The 18,634-nt window shown below is 39.2% G+C and overlaps 1 protein-coding gene across 1 annotated transcript in view; it reads right to left on the reverse strand.

Annotated features, from left to right (window-relative positions):
• Nucleotides 1-18,357, reverse strand: part of AKNAD1 (AKNA domain containing 1) — a 34,828-nt gene extending 16,471 nt beyond the window's left edge. The window contains 7 exon segments of the mRNA XM_033093750.1: nucleotides 411-567; nucleotides 9,150-9,283; nucleotides 14,417-14,479; nucleotides 14,576-14,724; nucleotides 15,150-15,194; nucleotides 17,304-17,345; nucleotides 17,348-18,357. Coding sequence (XP_032949641.1) covers nucleotides 411-567; nucleotides 9,150-9,283; nucleotides 14,417-14,479; nucleotides 14,576-14,724; nucleotides 15,150-15,194; nucleotides 17,304-17,345; nucleotides 17,348-18,347 — 1,590 coding nt within the window. The 5' untranslated portion in view covers nucleotides 18,348-18,357.
• Nucleotides 18,358-18,634: the final 277 nt, after the last annotated feature.

The following is an 18,634-nucleotide window of genomic DNA, read 5'->3' on the forward strand; positions in this document are numbered from 1 at the left end:
GAGAGAAAGAAAATGCAGAAGTGAATTAATGGAAATAGTTTTTCACTGAGTGTGTCATTCTTTATTTAGAAGAGGGAGTAGAAAAACCATTAAGAGGAAAAATTATTTCTTCCAGGCACAATTCACAAAAATGTTACTATTTATCCAGAAGAAATAGCCCTTCAGCAGTTCATCAGTTTAAACTGCATTGTTACAGCCTAAACTAAAAGATATTTCAAAACCAACACTTGAAATAGCTTCTAATTTTCAAAAGCTGGTTCCATTTTAAATAATATGATTCATGGGATTTTGGAAACTTAAATTTCCTGAAATATTAAAATAGACCTCAGTTATTCCATGAATTAGAATTCTATAAATGCACAAAACCCACTTTTCCTGGCATGAAAGTAGGCTGCCGGTGGCTGTATTACCTCATTTGCGGGTGGAGAGGGTGTAGATGCCAAGTCATTCAGGATGGTTGGAGAACTGACAGGAAGAGAGCTCACTGAAGTTTGTTTGCCTTCATCAATTTTCTCTTTAACATCTTCAAGCAGCATCTCCACCTTGAAGATTTCACCTTCCACTTTTCTAAGTAAACATAAACAGACAGGCATCATATAGGGTATGGAGTCAACATTCTAATTAGCTACAACAGTTCTTGAATATACCATTGATCTACATTATGAAGGTGGTCTGTCTTCAGACAGGAAGGATAATGGAGACCCTCCCTGACAGGCATCCTGTTTATAGTTTTACTCCATAGGCCTGCGCTCTAATCTTTATTTTGTTATTCATTAGCTCTGTGTCCTTGGATAAATCACTTAATCTTTCTATACTTCCAGTGTCTTAACTATAACAGGGGAAAACAATACTTTGCTTATGTGGGTCTGATTATTTTGAGGTCCTTTCCAGTCCTAAGAGCTAGATTCTATGGAAATAATTTTTTATATCAATTGAAAAAGAGAAAGAATATAAAAATATCAGAATAATTTAATTAACAAGCTTGAGCTATAGGAATATGAACGTATGTGTTTATGTGCATAAACATGTGTATATGTGTATGTGTATATAAATATATATTTTACGCAGCAAAGAGAATCTGTTTTCCTCAAATCACTACATTTACATAAATTTACCTTGTATTAATTCGCAAAGAAAAATTTCAACAAATTCCAAAATATTAAAAATTATACCACTGCTTTCCCATTAAGGTCAAGAACAAGTCAAGGATGTCCCTTTTCACCACTCCTTTTCAACACTGTACTGGAAGTCCTAGCTAATACAGTAAGACAGGAAAGGGAAATAAAAGATATATCAACTGGAAAGGAAAAGAATAAAACTATCTTTGTTCACAAATGACATGATCATCTGTAGAAAACCCTAAAGAATTGACCACAAGAAACTCCTGGAACTATTAAGCAATTATAGTGAGGTTGCAGGATACAGAGTTCATATACAAAAGTCAATTGCTTTTCTGTATACCAGCAATGAACAAGTGAAATTTAAAATTAAAAACACAATACCATTTATATTAGGATCCCCCCAAAATTAAATACTTAGGTATAATATAATAAAATATGTATAAGATCTGTATGAGGAAAGCAACAAAACTCTGATGTATGAAATCAAAGAACTAAATAAATGGAGAGATATTCCATGTTCATGGATAGGAAAACTCAATATTGTCAAAATGTCAGTTCTTTCCAACTTTATCTAAAGACTCAATGCAATTCCCATCAAAATCCCAGCCAGTGTTTTTTGTGGATATTGACAAACTGATTTTAAAGTTTAAATAGAACCTGAAAAATAATAATAATAATTTCATATGGAGAGACAAAAGACCCAGCATAGCCAACATAATATTGAAGCACAAGAACAAATTTGGAGGACTGATTCTACTCAACTTCAAGACTTACTATACAGTTATAGTTATCATGGCAGTGTGGTATTAGTTAAAGACTAGACAAATAAATCAATGGAACAGAATGAGAGCCCCGAAATAGACTCACATAAATATAGTCAACTGGTGTTTGATAAAGGAGCAAAGCCAGTACAATGGAGCAAAAATAATCTTTTCAACAAATGGTGCTGAAACAATTGGACAGCCACATGCAGAAAAATAAATCTAGACATAGAATTATACCCTTCACAAAAATTAACTCAAAATGGATCATAGACCTAATATAAAATGCAAAACTGTAAACCTCCTAGAAGATTACATAGGAAAATATCTAGATGACCTTGGGAATGGTGTAGACTTTTTAAATACAACATCAATAGCACCATCCATGAAAGAGATAATTGATAAACTAGAGTTCATTAAAATTAAACACTTCTCTGCAAAAGACAATGTCAAGAGAATAAGGCAAGCTATAGACTGTGAGAAAATATTGGCAAACGACACATCTGATATACAAGAATTCTTAAAACTTAAAAATAAAACCACAACCAAATTTTAAAAATGTTCTAAAGACCTTATCAGATACCTCACCAAAGAGGAAATACAGATGGCAAATAAGCATATGAAAAGATGCTTCACATATGTCAATCAGGGAAATGAAAATTAAAACAACAAGGAGATACCACTACACACTTGTAGAATGGCCACAATCTGGAACACTAACAACACCAAATGCTGGCAAAGACATGGAGAAATAGAAACTCTCATTCGCTGTTGATTGGAATGCAAAATGGTACATCCACTTTGGAAGACAGTTCAGCAGTTTTTACAAAACTAAACATACTTTTACCATGTGATCCAGCAGTCATGCTCTTTGGTATTTAACCAAAGGAGTTGAAAACTTATGTCCATTCAAAACCTGCACATGGATGTTTATAGCAGCTTTATTTATACCGTGTTTCCCGAAAATAAGAACAGATCTTGTATTACTTTTTCCTCCAAAAGACGCATTAGAGCTTATGTTCAGGGGATGTCATCCTGAAAAATCATGCTAGGGCTTATTTTCCGGTTAGGTCTTATTTTCAGGGAAAACGGTAATTGCCAGAACTTGGAAACAACCAACATATCCTTCAGTAGGTGAATGCATAAATGAACTGTATTATATCCAGGCAATGGAATATTATTCAGCACTACAAAGAAATTAGCTATGAAGTCATGAACAGACATGGAGGAAACTTAAATGCATATTGCTAAGTGAAAGAAGTGAATTTGAAAAGACTACATATGAGCTCTGACAATTAAGTTCGCAAACGCATCCTAGAAAAAGTGCCACATATCCCATTGCTGAATATCACTACCATCAACTTCAAAGTACTTCCCTTGGGAAACTATGCACTGACTCCAGAGCCTAGTCTACCCTTCAAAGCAATTTTGGAACTCTTTTTCTGGAATGGCCGTCAGAGCTGTCATCCTATTACCCTTGAGGTCCTGAATGTCATCAAAATGTCCTCCTTTCAATATTTCCTTTATCTTTGAGTAAAGAAAGAAGTCATTGGGTGCCAGATCAGGTGAGTAGGGAGGGTGTTCCAATACAGTTATTTGTTTGTTTACTGGCTAAAAACTCCCTCACAGACAGTGCTGTGTGAGATGGTGCATTGTGATGCAAGAGACACGAATTGTTGGTGAAAAGTTCAGGTCATCTAACTTTTTCATGCAGCCTTTTCAGCACTTCCAAACAGCTTGGTTAACTGTTTGTCCAGTGGTACAAATTCATAATGAATGATCCCTCTAATATCAAAAAATTTTAGCAACATCGTAGCAACAAGTTTGTGAACTTAATTGGCAGACCTTGTATATTGTATGATTCCAACTGTGACATTCTGGAAAAGGAAAAACTATGGTGATAATAAAAATGTCAGTGTTTGCCAGGGCTTGGTGTGCAGGGAGGGATGAATAGTCAGAATACAGAGGATTTTCAGGGCAATGAAAATTCTCTATATGATACTATAAAGATGGATGCATGCCATTATACATTTGTCTAAACTCATAGAATGTACAATACCAAGAGTGAACCCTAATGTAACCTGGACTTTGGGTGATGTGTCAACGTATGTTCATCAGTTGTAACTAGAGTTTCCCGCACGTTCTCAGGAATTTTTTTCGCTTTCCAGTACCCGAATCCCGAGATATAAACTGTTTTCTGTTCTCCACGATGAATTGTTTCCACAATGTGACGTCCAATACTACCAACCACCTGGGTTCAAGGAGCTGATTTTCCCGATTTCCCGACCATCCTTTCTCGGGATTCGGGAACAGAAAAGTGAAAAGAATTCCCGAGAACGGGTGGGAATTCCTGCCCGGAAATCCTAGTGATAAATAGGAAAAATGTCTAAGAGATACATTGTGAGTAGTATGTTTATTTCCCATTGTAGGTATTACCGGGTTAAAGGAGCCGATTTCCCCGATTTCCCGACCAACTTTTCTCGGGATTCGGGAATGAGAAAGCAAAAAAAATTCATGAGAACGAGCAGGAATTCCTGCCCAGAAACCTAGTTGTAACATCCAGTGGGGGATGTTGATAATGGGGGAAATTATGCATGTGAGGGGGGCAAGGGGTGTATGGAAATCTCCAGATCTTCCTCTCAATTTTGCAGGGAACCTAAAACTGCTCTTAAAAATACAGTCTTAAAAAAATTACATCAGAGGTGACCAGATGGCTCAGTTGGTTAGAATGCGATCTCTGAACAGGATTGCTGGTTCGATTCCCACATGGGCCAGTGAGCTAAGCCCTCTACAACTAGATTGAAGACAACGAGCTGCCACTGAGCTGCTGGAGGGGCAGCTGGATGGCTCAATTGGTTAGAGAGCGAGCTTTCAACAACAAGGTTGCCGGTTCAATTCCTGCATGGGATGGTGGGCTGCGCCCCCTGCTACTAAAGATTGAAAACGACAACTGGACTTGGAGCTGAGCTGGGCCCTCCACAATTAGATTGAAGGACAACAACTTGGAGCTGATGGGCCCTGGAGAAACACACTGTTCCCCAATATTCCCCAATAAAATTTATTTAAAAAGTAGACTGACTTCTGTTTTTTAAAAAAAATTACACCACCTACAATCTCTGATCACTAAAACTTAATAATAAAAAGATAGCAAGAAAAACCATGATCTAATGGAAAATTTTAATACTCATCTAAGGTTTGGGTTAAATAGGAAATGAAAAAGGGAATTAGAGATAATTTCCAAGTGGATAATGAGAGAACAATATATGAAAATAAGTATAATGCAGCTAAAGTAGTACTTTCAGGAAAAGTTACAGTCTTAAAATGTATTCTTTTAAGGGGAAAAAATTCAAACTCAATAAACTAAGTATTCAAAACAGAGGCAGAGAAAGAACAACAAAATAAACTCCCCAAAAGGAAGAGATTTATAAAAGGAGTAATAAAATTTGATCAATTAAATCAAACGTTTTCTTTGAAAATAGCTATAAAATAAACTGCAAAAATCTGAGAAGCATAAATAATATTAAGGATGAGAAGTGCAAAATACTAGAAGAAAAAGTTTAGATCAAATGGAATTGAACAACTTCATATCAACACAGTTTAAAATCTAGGTAAAATGGATAGTATAGAGGAAAGTATAGAGGATTGAAATATACACAAAAGGAGGTAGGAAATCTGAAAAGACTAATAACCAGAGAAAAATAGAAAAGATTGTCAAAAATCTACCCTTTAAAAGGCACCCAATCCAAATGGGATTATGGGTGAGTTTTACCAAGACTTTAAGTAACTCTTATGGAACATAAATAGGAAAAAATTCCCAATTCATTCAATAGTTAAAATTAGGATATTTATTAATGTATTTCATTACATTAATAGATTAAAGCAGATAAACTAGATTTCTAAATCTCATTTCATTAAACATTTTTATAAATTAAAAAAGAAAAACCCTAATTAAGCTTATGTACTTGAACCTACAGCAATCATCACACTTAGAAGCATTTCCCATTACTACTAGGAATAAGACAAGAATACTTATTTTCATTAGTATTTTCAATATTGTTCTAGAAAACCTAACAAATGGAATAATACAAAGAAATGTACTATACAAAAAATGGAGGGAAGAAAGGATATAAAGTACAAATATTTAGGGGGAAATTGGGAATGGGGGTACCCTACAATTCCTTTCAGATACTATGACTGTCATACCTAAAAACTAAGACAGTTAACTGAAAAACAATGAAATACTAAGAACAGAATTGCATAAGGTAGCCCAGTACAAGTTAAATATACAATTGTCTTTATTTCTTAGATCTCAATTAGGGAAAACATTAACAATACTCAGAAAAAATATCAAAGAGCTAGGAGAAATTTAACAAAAAAATGTGTAAAATCTACGTGAAGAAAACATACTCCTCAAGGGGAATACTCATTGCAAAGATTTTAACTTTTCCCAAACTAATCTGTAAATTCAACATAATCCTGAACAAAATTCAAATGGAATTTTATTAAGGAAATTTGGTGAGCTGATTATAAAGTTTTAATAAGAAGAGCTAAAGAAAGTTTAAAAATAAGAAACGTTTCAAAATATATACTAAGCTATAGTAATTTAAAACTGTGTGGTTAATGTAGAAGTAGATCGATGGTATAGAATAGAACCAGTCCCATACGTATGTGAAGGTTTTGTATATGATAAAAGTGGCTTTTCCAACCAGTGGGGGAAAGGCTGACCTATTCAGTAAGTGGTGGGACAAGGATCTAAGCATGAAAAACCATATTGATATTCAAATAAAATATAAGAAAATGTGTTCTACTCTAGCAGGCAGAAGAGAATTAAGCAAGGGACAAGGAGAGAGTGAAAATTCAAAGGACGAGAAACAATGAAGCAAGGCCTCTAGGTCGTGGGGAGACATGGACTCAAGGACCACAGCTGAATGGTTAGAAATTGAGTGAAGGAAGAAAGGGAAGGTGAAAACATGTAGATTTGGAGATGGAGAAAAGACATTTTTGAGGGAATTTGTGAGCAGAAGACAAGACTATGTGCTGATAATTTCAGGAAAAGGGATTGATGGAGGTGGAACCCCAATTCTTGACTCCTTGGCTTTGGGTGTTGGTGTGTGAAAGAAGCAAATGACTATCAGACTACAGTCTGACAAACAAGATGCATGAAATCCAATTATTTTTGCATCTTTTAAGGCCAATAAGAAGGTTTGATATGAACACAAGTGTTCAACAAGTGTTTACGCAATGAATTGGCAGAATTATTTCCCCTTCAGAAAGCCATTTGCAGTGGCTTTTGGACTCAACACTTAGAAGGTTCTCACCATACCAAGACCTCAAGGGTTGTATGGAGTTCTGCTCACTGACCCATGTCCATGTGAGAACAAGAGGACCAATCTAGAACTGAGAAGCTTTGCTTAACTGAGGTGACTTTTGCTGAGACGTGGGAGAAGCTGGGTCCTTGCTTTGCCCCCACGCGGGAAGCTTCTCCTGTAATTGCAGTTGAAACTTTGGTTTACACTGGGGCCAGCCACAGTGGGTGTAACTGGATATAAAAAGCATTGCATAACTTTGATCTTAATGTACACAGAAACATGGCTTTAAAAGGACTGCCAAAACAAGTGGGATTCCTTGGAAAAGAAATATCCTTACTCGTTCATGTTTAAACAAATAGGGAAAGCATGTGGAGATCCTTTTATTCCCCCCAGAAAAATAAGCCTCTGGGGGAGGGGGACTCAATATTCACATCCCCCCCCAGTAATTAGCTGTCTAATTACTCAGACAAGAATTATAAATAATAGTAGAGATTTACTTCATATTGAAAAAGTAAAACTGTACTTTTGGGAAAATGCCTCAAGATGCTAGTGCTAAAATATAAACCATTAAAATATTTTTTGGCATTAAGAATGATTCTGTGTCAAAAATGCTGTGAATAGAAAGAGCTGAACTTATAAATATTAAACCCACTAAATGGATTCTTTTAATTCATACCAGGAAATTAAATGGAAACAATCCTAGCTTTGAGTCCTGGAACACATCTTAAAATTATTTGGATTGGATAGAGGAGCGTGGTGCCATAAAAAGAGCCAGCTGGAAACTTCAATGAATGTGCATCCAAGTTTCTAATGGGCATTAACTCAGGGATCATTTGACTTTAAGTTTGAATGCTTTCTCTTTATCAGGATTTGTGAGTCCCTCACCCAAACATGAACCAACCCAACATTGATCCTGTCTTGCCCACTGCCCCTTTGGAATTGTCTGTTGGATGAGAAAGAAAAGTGGAGAAAAGAGGGCCAGAAGAAAAGAACGAGGCAGGAGAAATGAAGCCAGGTATGGGGTGAAGGACAGGACTGAGGTGCTGAGAGAGGAGAAAACCCTTTGGGGTTAGCATGTAAGCCTTTCTAGGGTGTTCTGGTGCTCTTCTGAGTCTCAAACCAGTTATCATGACACATGACAAAATGTAAGATGGTGGCCCAATATCCCCCAGGACACAGTTGTTCTTTGGGGCACTCCATCTGGGTCAGCACATAGCATAGCACAGGACCTTATGCTTAGCAGGAATTCCTTATTACCGTATTTTGCCATGTATAATGCATACTTTTCTGCCTAAATTTGTGAGGGAAAAATAAGGATGCGCATTATACATGGGTAGTACTAATTCCGTATCTAAATAAATGTTTTTGATTCTTTTTATTTACGCTTAGGAATTAAAAGTGTAACTCTAGAAATCAATAACGATATCCATATGCAAAATAATACCCTGAAATACGATCATTGGTTTTGTTGAACTTTGGACAGACTTGCAATAACAAAGAGTTCTTGGCTTTCTGTGATGTGTAAATATTATAACTTTGTTACCGGTACGTAAAATTTCTTATACCTTTGTATCTGTTCTTGTAGTTTGTAATTATTTGTTACATAAAATTTCTTGTACCGTAATATGTTAAAAATAAATGCTAAAATTCCTTTATAATACAAAAACCAAATACCAAAATGTAAACAAATAAAACTTTGAATTAAAATATCAAACCGAAAGATTTTTTTCCCCTGAAAGTTTGGGCCAAAAACGTGGGTGTGCATTATACACGGGGGAATACATTATACACGGCAAAATATGGTACTTGTTGCATGGGGTGACACTTATTCATTGGGGACACAATTTTTACTGACCCTAGACCAGTGGCTCTCCAAGCAAAAAATCGGCAGCCACATCAGAATCCCAGCTGTTGGGGCCGCTCCTCTGAACCTCCACCTCATAAGGTTTAAATCTGACCTTTCTGGAACAAAGTCACTGACAGCTGGGTATTCATGCCTGAGGACTTCCTGCTTCAAAGTCAGGTGCTTCTCCTTGTTGGCCAGAAACTCCTGCTCCAGCAATTGAAGATGTCCCTGCAGCTTCTCCAGGACCTGTATGTAGCAGAGAAGTCACTGGAATCTTTTCCATGTAAACCCACGCACGTCATTGTTTTTCAAAAAAAAACGGTGAGGGTGTATGTACCCTACGGTAGTGTCAAAACGAAGCCACCGTCATTTTCCTGGTGATTGTTTTCTTTCAAAGTCTGACATCTAAAATACAGACAAGAGCCATCTCGACGTTCACATCACCCTCATATCACAAAGCTGAAAAGTACAGTTTCTCTGATTTCTTTAACGGGACGTTAATAATCCTACATATTTGTAGATTATAGAGTACTTTCCCCAGTCGTTATCTGATTTAGTCTACACATCAGTGTTGTAGATGTTGCAAAGTAGATTTTATCATCTCAATGTATAGAGGAGGAAATTGGAGCTCTAGGAAGTATGCGTGATGCCACATAGCTCTTAAAAAGGAATTGAAGTTAGAGGACCTGGGTTTGAGTCTGTGGCACTTAGAGGGTGAGATAGGGAAGGAACAGCAGGAAGTTTAGCCAAAAGCTGCGAATGGGCCTTCCAGACCATCACCACGTATTTACACCGAGCACGTCAGGGTCTTGTCTTAGAGTATCGAGATTTTAGTCCCACAGCCCCAGTCCAAACATTCCCTGAGCGCTGCCTCTGTCTGGCCCTGGGCTAAAAGAGTGACAGATTCAAAAATTGTATCAGCCATGGGCACTGGTCTCAGAGAATTTAGTCCAGCTGGGGAAAGAGACCTTGGATCAGAGTACTTCGCCATGGTTCCATGGAAACAGTGAAACTTAAGTCAGGCTTGAAGAAGTTCAGGAGGGCCTGGACCAGGTAGTATCCATGAAAATGGAGAGGAAAGGATGAAGTGGAGAGAGATTGCCAAGGGCAGGAATACAGCATAGTGGGGTTACAGGACCAGACACACACCAAGGTGCAAGTTCAAACTCTGTCACCTACTAACTGTATGATTTTAGGGAACTTGAATTCTAAGCTTCAGTTTTCTCATCTGAGATAATACTGTGTTTCCCCGAAAATAAGACCTAACCGGAAAATAAGCCCTAGCATGATTTTCAGGATGACATCCCCTGAACATAAGCCCTAATGCATCTTTTGGAGTAAAAAATAATATAAGACCCAGTCTTATTTTCGGGGAAACACGGTATTAGGTTGGTGCAAAAGTAATTGCGGTTTTTGCAATTATTTTTAACCAGCCTAGCCCTTATTTCATATTGTGAAAATGAAACGAGATAAAGCTTAGTGCCAGGATATGCTTAGTACATACTCAATAGATGGTAGCTATCTATCATCATTATTAATTCTTATTATCACAAATGAATAAACAAGTTTGGAAACATATTGGCTATTGGGTATAAAAAATAGCAGCTGTGGTAGATGTTTTCCATTTCCCTCCCCCACCAGATCTGTCCTCCATCTTTCTCTGTGCCCCAGCCAGGAGGCTGATCTTCAGTGGACTGCATCAGTGGGCTCCCTGGCCTCGGCTTTGGTTGGTTTCAGCCAATGGTAGGCAACAGCAGGAGAGAGGAACTGAAGAAGGCTGAGTTAGGGGGTCTTTATTTCCCTAATGTCCTCCTGACTGTGTCATCATGGATTGGCTCTGTCTCTACCGAAATCTGCAGAGCTTGTTAGCTACTCTGACAGCTACAGCTGCTCTCCTTGGCTCCAGTATCTGTTCTTCCTCCGTCCCTTCTGCACCACTGTTCCTTCCATGAGATGCTTTCCATCACTTGTTGGTTTCCCTTAACCTGGCCCACACTGTGCTTAAATAATGCCTTATTAAACTCTCCTTGGTTACTCCATGGGAGTAAGCCATCGAGTTCCTGTCAGGCCCCTGACGGATACTGTAAATCTCACAGACAATTCTCAGGTGTCTAGCTTGGTACATGGGAAGAACATGAAAGCCCTGACTAAAATGAGGAATTTGGAGGGGCGGCCGGATGGCTCAGTTGGTTAGAGCGCGAGCTCTGAACAATAGGGTTGCTGGTTAGATTCCCACATGGGCCAGTGAGCTGCGCCTTCCACAACTAGATTGAAGACGAGCTGCCACTGAGCTCCCTTCCAGAGGGGTGGCTGAATGGCTCAGTTGGTTAGAAAGCAAGCTTTCAACAACAAGGTTGCCTGAAAAATGGCAACTGGACTTGGAGCTGAGCTGTTCCCTCCACAACTAGATTGAAGGACAACGACTTGGAACTGATGGGCCCTGGAGAAACACACTTCCCCAATGTTCCCCAGTGAAATTGAAAAAAAATAAAATAAAATGAGGAATTTGGAAAGGCTCATGCTTGAATGAAGATGTCAATATCAACAAAATCTACAACTCTGGATGAGGTAGAATTTTCAGTGAGAATGGGATATCGAAATGAAGATACAAACAAACACTTGGAGATAATAGATGAGAAGTTAGGACAGGTAATTTATGACTTGGTAGCATGAAAATGACAGTTAAAGCTACAAGAAAGAATTAGGTGTTCAAAGGAAAGAGAAAAGAAAAAGCCAATGATAAATTATAATTTAGGATCTTGGAATTTGAATTGTGTTACATCTCAGAAGAGAGGGCACAGTTTTCTAGCCAAAAATGTACCTCATTTAATTCTCATAATAACTCTGATCTGGGAAGTTATGCTGCATGTCTAAGATCACATAACCAATACATAGAACTAGGATCTCTGCTCCAATACCCACATGCTTTCTATTATGTGCTACTGCTCCTGCCAAGAAGGTTGGTGTTAGCCTTGTCTGGCCTTCCTCCGACACTGAAACAAGTGGGCCTGGGACTCTCAGAGCAAGGGTGACACTTTCAGGAGTCACCTTTAGGCTCCTCTCATGAATCCCCACATAGCCTGTAACATCAGAAGAAACGCCCTGAATCGAGGCCTCAGAAGGCTCGTGCCTTGAACCCAGCTCCCTCTGCTTTGCTCGGCCCTTTAAAATTCTGTGTTGCCCCATTTCCCGAAAGCCTAGGTGTTTGGAGATCTCCTTTATCATTCACTCCTTAACTCCTGCAATCTGGCTTCCAGAGAGCCATCACTTCACTGAAACTGGGCTTGCCAAGGTCCCTCATGACATCTTGGTTCCCAAATCCACTGCACATTTTCCTTTCCTTCCTTCCTTGAACATTTGATGGTGTGGTCCACATCCCTCTTAAAACCCTTCTGTCTCTTGGCTCTGGAGCACTGCCCCTTCCAGGTCAGCAATGACCTTTCAGGTCTCTTCATGGGTCTCCTTTGTGGAACCCTCTTCTTCCACCTGCCCTTGGTTGCTGGTTCCCAGGATTCTAACCTTGGACTTCACTGCTTACTCTGGATGTTTGCCCAGGCAACCTCAGATACCCCATAGCTTCAACCCAACTAAACCCAAATTTACATTTCTGGCCCAAACAACTCTTGAGGTCCAGATCCATTGTGCTGATTGCCTACTGGACCTGTCCACTTGGATGTCCTATAGGGACCTCCAAATGTCCCCAGCTGAACTTGACACCTCGCCTCCTGACTGCCTCCCACACCCATTCTGCACTGGATCCTCCACTTTTATTCCTGACTTTGGTTACCCAAGCTAGAAGTCTGGATTTCGTCCAAGCCTCCTCCTTCCTTTCTCCACCCCTTTCAGCATGCCACCACTTCCTTAAACCCTGAGATTTGTCCCCCTCTCATCCTCACTGCCAGCCTTGGCTCAGGCCCTCATAACTTGTTACCTGGATTATGGCTTCCTGGCCAATCTCTGTCCCTACAGTGTTGCCTCCATGGTGCTCACTACTTCTCAGTTTTAAATCCTCCAGTGTTGCCCATCACTCAACCTCAGGATGAAATCTCTGCTCCTCAGAGTGGTTTAAAGGCCTTTCATGATGTAGTCCCTGTCTATCTCTCTAGTCTGGTCCCTTCTTCTTCACCATCTGGTCAATTGCAGTGTCATGCAGTTCCTCACACTATCAGCTCTTTCTTGTCCCTGGACCATCACACCTGCTGGTTCCTTTTCCTAGAACACCCTTTTGTCCACTACTCTGCCAAGCTTACCCAAATTCCTCCTACAATACCCAGCTCAGACATCACTTCCGGAAGACTTCCAGAGTATCTTGCTCTAACTGGCAAGGGCGGGGGGCAGGGCATCTCTTCTAGGCTGTCATTAACATCATCTGTTACGTTTCTCAAGCTGCATGTCACTTGTCTATTTACCAATCTGTTGTTCCTAGGAGACTATAAGCCTCTTGAAAAAGAAATTATTTCATCTCCAAGTCCTTAGTGCCTGGTATAGAGTCTGGGACATAGGAAGTACCTGATAAGTGTTCCTTGAATGAATGAATGAGTTATTTAATCAGTATGACAAATGAATGAATAAAGAAGAATGTCTCCTAATATTTGGGTGCTCCAGTTTTTGTCTGTGCTGTCTGGTTTCTGAAGCACAGCCTGCCCTGAGCTTTGCTTTTGTCTTTTACATCTGCTGACCTAGTGGCCTAAACTATACCTTCAACTTTTCTGACTCTAGCAGTCTCAGCTTTTTGAGTTGCCAGATACTGGCAATTTTTATAAGCTCTATCCCCCAGGACCTATCAACTCTGGATGAGCTTGTCCTTTGTAACAGCTGATTTGCTATTCTGTTGAAACTACCATGACCTCAGGTTTATTATGGGGTGACTGGTGAGGGATAACAGTGATAGATTCCCCTGAGAAAGAAAGGGCTGAATACATATAGAAATTGAAGTCTAAGCTCTTTTAGCCTTTGTAACACTCAGCCCTTGAACCTCAAATAATCAGTGAGATTCCGAGTCTCAGCATGTTGGGAAGTTGGGTGGGGGGATGGGAATATGGGGTGAAAGGAAAAGGGGACATAGCATAAATTAAACATTAACACACTTTTGTACTAAATAATTACCAATTTAACAGGCTTGAAATATGTTATTAAAGATCGTAATTCAATTCAATTTAGCATTAATAACTAAGGGCGTAATATATGTATAACACGAGGCCAGGCCAGGCCTCTAGGCGATGTTATCCAAGAGATAAAGACAAGATTGCTGCTTTTAATCTTCAGCAAAACATTTCCACTCCTGCCAATGTAGAGAAGACATGGTGCTATAAAGCCATTTGTATTTACCCATGTCAAATTCCCTAAGAAAGATTTTAAAACCTGGATAAAATTTGTTACCAGTCTCTTGTCTTGCAAATGATAGGGAGAGTCCTTTGTTATACTTTTGGAAAATTCTTGCACCTGCAGTGAAAACATGCAATATTTCGTTAATGGCATGGTGTCTTATATATGAATTTGGTTACTTCTATTGTTCATTATAAGCTTTAAAAGTATTACTTTCATCTTCAGTTGATCAGTCTGTTCTTTTAACTTCTGACACATCTTTTCCCCTTGGGATATCTTTTGAAATATGTAAGAAGAACTTGATGAAGGGTCTTTCTGAGAGGTTGATGCCAACTTAAAAAGACTTGTCTCAGATTCTGTTCCTATATAAGAAAAAAATAGATTTTGGCTACCATTGACCTCAAGTTCATTGCAGATTTATTAAGTACTGAAAATAGAAGTCTGCGGCAATCACTACCATTTGCTACCATGTTTCCCCGAAAATAAGACCTAGCCGGACCTTCAGCTCTAATGTGTCTTTTGGAGCAAAAATTAATATATGACGCGGTCTTATTTTACTATAATATAAGACCGAGTCTTATGTAATATGATATAATATAATATAATATAATATAATATAATATAATATAATATAATATAATATAATACCAGGTCTTATATTAATTTTTGCTCCAAAAGACGCATTAGAGCTGATTGTCTGGCTAGTTCCTATTTTCAGGGAAACACGGTATTAAAAAAAGATTTCAAAATGTGTATGTAAATTGAAGAGATTTAAAAAGGCTAGTACCTGCAGGATGTTCTTCATGGGGGTGTGTTGTGGGCTCCATCTGCATAATTAAAGGTAAGAATACATCACTGTTACTGATCAATGGCGCCATCATTCAGAATGACCTGATGTGTTCTGGTCGACCTCCATACCTCCAACCTCATGGAGACAGCCCAGTGTTGTGTCAAGAGCTGGGGCTCTGAGGCCACGATTGAATTCCACTCTGACACTTACCTGCCAGGTGACACAGGGCATTATTTCATCACTGTAAACTTCAAACTCCTCAGCAGTAAAATGGGGGCAGTTGTAGAACCAACCTCATAGGGTTGTTATGAGGATTAAATGTTAAGTATAATACTTGCCGTCATATGAGGCATGTGATAAGCATTCAATACATGTCAGCTGTTACCACTATCATGTGTGACACTTTTATATGGAATATTCAAGCATTTTTCCTAAAACTCGAATATAAGCTCCAGGAGAGCAGGACCATAGTTGGACTTGTCACCAGCTTTGTTGTTGCTGCTCTGACGAATACCAAACACGTGGTAGCCACACTCTAGGGAACAATATGAAACAGTGTGCGTTAAGTTCCAAGATGTGTGTCAAGACAGTGATGGTTGACACAGGACATGCCCTTTTCCTCTCAACCCAGGCTAACTGCCTAAGACAATTTAAACTTAAAATTCCAGAGTGACTTACCCTAAGGGTCTTCCCACTGTTCCCAACACATAAAGCTCAGAAACACGCTAGTGCCAGGGAACTAGTGCTCAAATCAGACTATAATTATTATGCATATCTCAATTACATGGTGGATATGGAACATATAGAGTTCAGTTCATCACCCTGAATTGAAAGGACTAGAGACAACGTGACACCTGACTTGAGACTCCCGCTGACAGAGAGAGAGAAGCCTGCTATCCGTTCTGTTCCTGATAACCATGGGACACTGAGACCTGTGCACCCCCAAGTGTGCTCTCCTACAAGCAGAATGAGGAACCCTGAGACTTCCCAATGTCATAGGGGTGCACATTTCTACAAGATCTAGAGAAGCATCCCAGTCAAGGCCAGATGGGCTGCTGGCTCCAGGGGTGTGTGTGTGGTGGTGGCGGCGGTGGTGGTGGTGGTGGTGGTGGTGGAAGGAGCTCTGATCAAACTACCCAGAGCATTCAGTTGAAAGAGAAGGGAGTTGAAGCGTGACAAGGTAAAAACAGAAATAGGCAGAGTGTTCAGTCCAGGTGCTTTTCATATAAGGTTAAAAGAAAGATCACACAGTCCTAGCAAAGTGCCAGAAAACTAAAATGTTTACTTTGATCATTAATGTGAATTTACCTGACTACTGAATTTCAAATAATCCATGAGAACCTGAGCCTTAACATGTTGGGGAATCAGGTGGGACGATGGGAAGATGGGTAGAGGAAATAGTATAAATTAAACATTAACACAGTTTTGTACTAGTTACCAGTATAACAATCTTGAAGATGTTATTAAAGATTTTAATTCGATTTAATTTAGCATTAATAACTAGGGGTGTAACATATGTAAGATACAGGGCCAGACCTCCGGGGGAAGTTAGGCAATGGAGACATGAAGACAAGGTTGCTGCCCTCTAGAGTCTTCAAATCTAGTGTAATAAACAGATTTCCAAATTAGTATGATTCAAAGCAGACTGAGATAAACGCTTTAACAGAATACTAAACAAGCAAGGATGGGAAAGATTGTGACTGGGGGTTCTGAAAAGTCCCGTGGCCCGTGGGGAATTGAAGGAGGCTGTTAAAAAGAGCAGGTCTTTGGTAAGCAGAGATGGGTTGTTCCACGTAAGGCAGGAGCTCAGAGAGTACAGAGCCTGAGGAGAGGTTGGGTCCAGCCAGGTAACTGAGGATGACTCTGGGGGAGGGAAGCTAAGTTTAGAAGGGTAGGATAAAGTGAAAAAAGATGAAGGGGACTCAAATTCCAGGTGGAAGAATTGTGGTTTTATTCTGTGATGTGTTATTAGTCCAGCCCCTGATTCTTCTCAGGAAGACACCCACTGACTGAGCTTCTGCAAGATCAAAGTACTCTCGGTCAGAACTAGAACTCAGTTGCAATCACCAACCAAGGACCCACACTGATAATAGACGAGCAGTGGCCTTGATTATGTATTCCCTGGAGACTACTTTCACATACCTCTCTCTACCTGTTGTGAAGGTTCAGTAGTTTTCCTTTTCTGCTCTTTATCTCAACACAATTTGATCTAGACATGCTTCCTGAAATAGCTTGCACAGTAGCTAACTTATCTCTCAGTTTAGGAGAAAAGCTGGCTTGTTTATCTATGGTACAGAGTTTATCAATTAGGTTATTTTTAGGAATTTTCACTTTGGAGCCAACCTTAGAGAAATCAGAGAACAGGTAATGAACTTGACTTTGACCATATATGAACCCACTGTCTGATCGTGCTTTTTCAGTCTGCTGTTTCTGGGGTGTCTGCCCTTGGCAACGTTTTTGTTTATTCCTTGGACTCTTGGTTTTAGTTAGAAAATTGGAATTTTCTGGATGGCTGCCGTCTCCAGCAGCTACTGGCTCTTCTAAATCAGAGGTATCTTCTTCTGTTGTAGTTGAAGAACGACTATTCTTATTGCTGTTGTCACCATCCCTTTTGGGGTTGAGTTGGTCTGTGAGTTCTGGGGTTTGTTCTTTTGTCCAAGGATTCTTAACATAATGCAAACTAATGTTTTTAACAATAGCTTCATCAAAACTGTCAGCATTAGAGATCTCTGGGAGAGTTTCACAACTTATGCCTTGACCTTTTAAAAATTCCTCTTCGGAAAAATGATGCAGTAAAATATCAGAAACGTTTGACTTTGAAAGTTCTCCTTTATTAGCTGGAATATGAAGATTTGTGTCATATTTTTTCTTGACTGCATTTTCAGGCATTTTATCCAGCGTCAGGGCCGTATCTACATTTCTGCAAGTCTCTTTATGTGTAGCCTTTTCTTGAGGGTTATCTACTGTTGAAATAGTTTGATCTGACATACCAAGGATGTCATTTTTTGAGGTAAAATTGTAGTCATTGTATAACTTCATTTGGGAGAAATCCCCATCATATGGCAAATCTTCCTGTCGCTTCAAAGTTGTATCTTCTGGGAAATTGGCTTCATCCATGTATGTGCAGTCTGACCTTTGTCTTTGGTACCTGACCTTGATGTTCTCAGTTGTAACAACAGGTATTCTGGCTTTCATTGACTGTCTTCACTGTGTGTCCTGTTCTGTGCAAAACAAGAACAGCCTTGTTGTAAATATATTAGGATAATGTATGAAACAATGCTTATCCTGGAGTCTATGCCAGACAGAATGGATGCTTTTCATTTAGAGAAATTCAGTTATAAACATAAAGGCAGAAAACTCAGCTGAGAGCTAACCCATCCTAAATGCTGCACTAAGATAATCAATGGTCTATACGCAAGGAATTTTTTAAAAGGAGGGGGTGGTATTAAATTTTCATTCATTGGTCTCTGGTTAAGGACCAA

Source organism: Rhinolophus ferrumequinum, chromosome 22 (assembly GCF_004115265.2).
Source record: "Rhinolophus ferrumequinum isolate MPI-CBG mRhiFer1 chromosome 22, mRhiFer1_v1.p, whole genome shotgun sequence".
NCBI classification, from domain to species: domain Eukaryota; kingdom Metazoa; phylum Chordata; class Mammalia; order Chiroptera; family Rhinolophidae; genus Rhinolophus; species Rhinolophus ferrumequinum.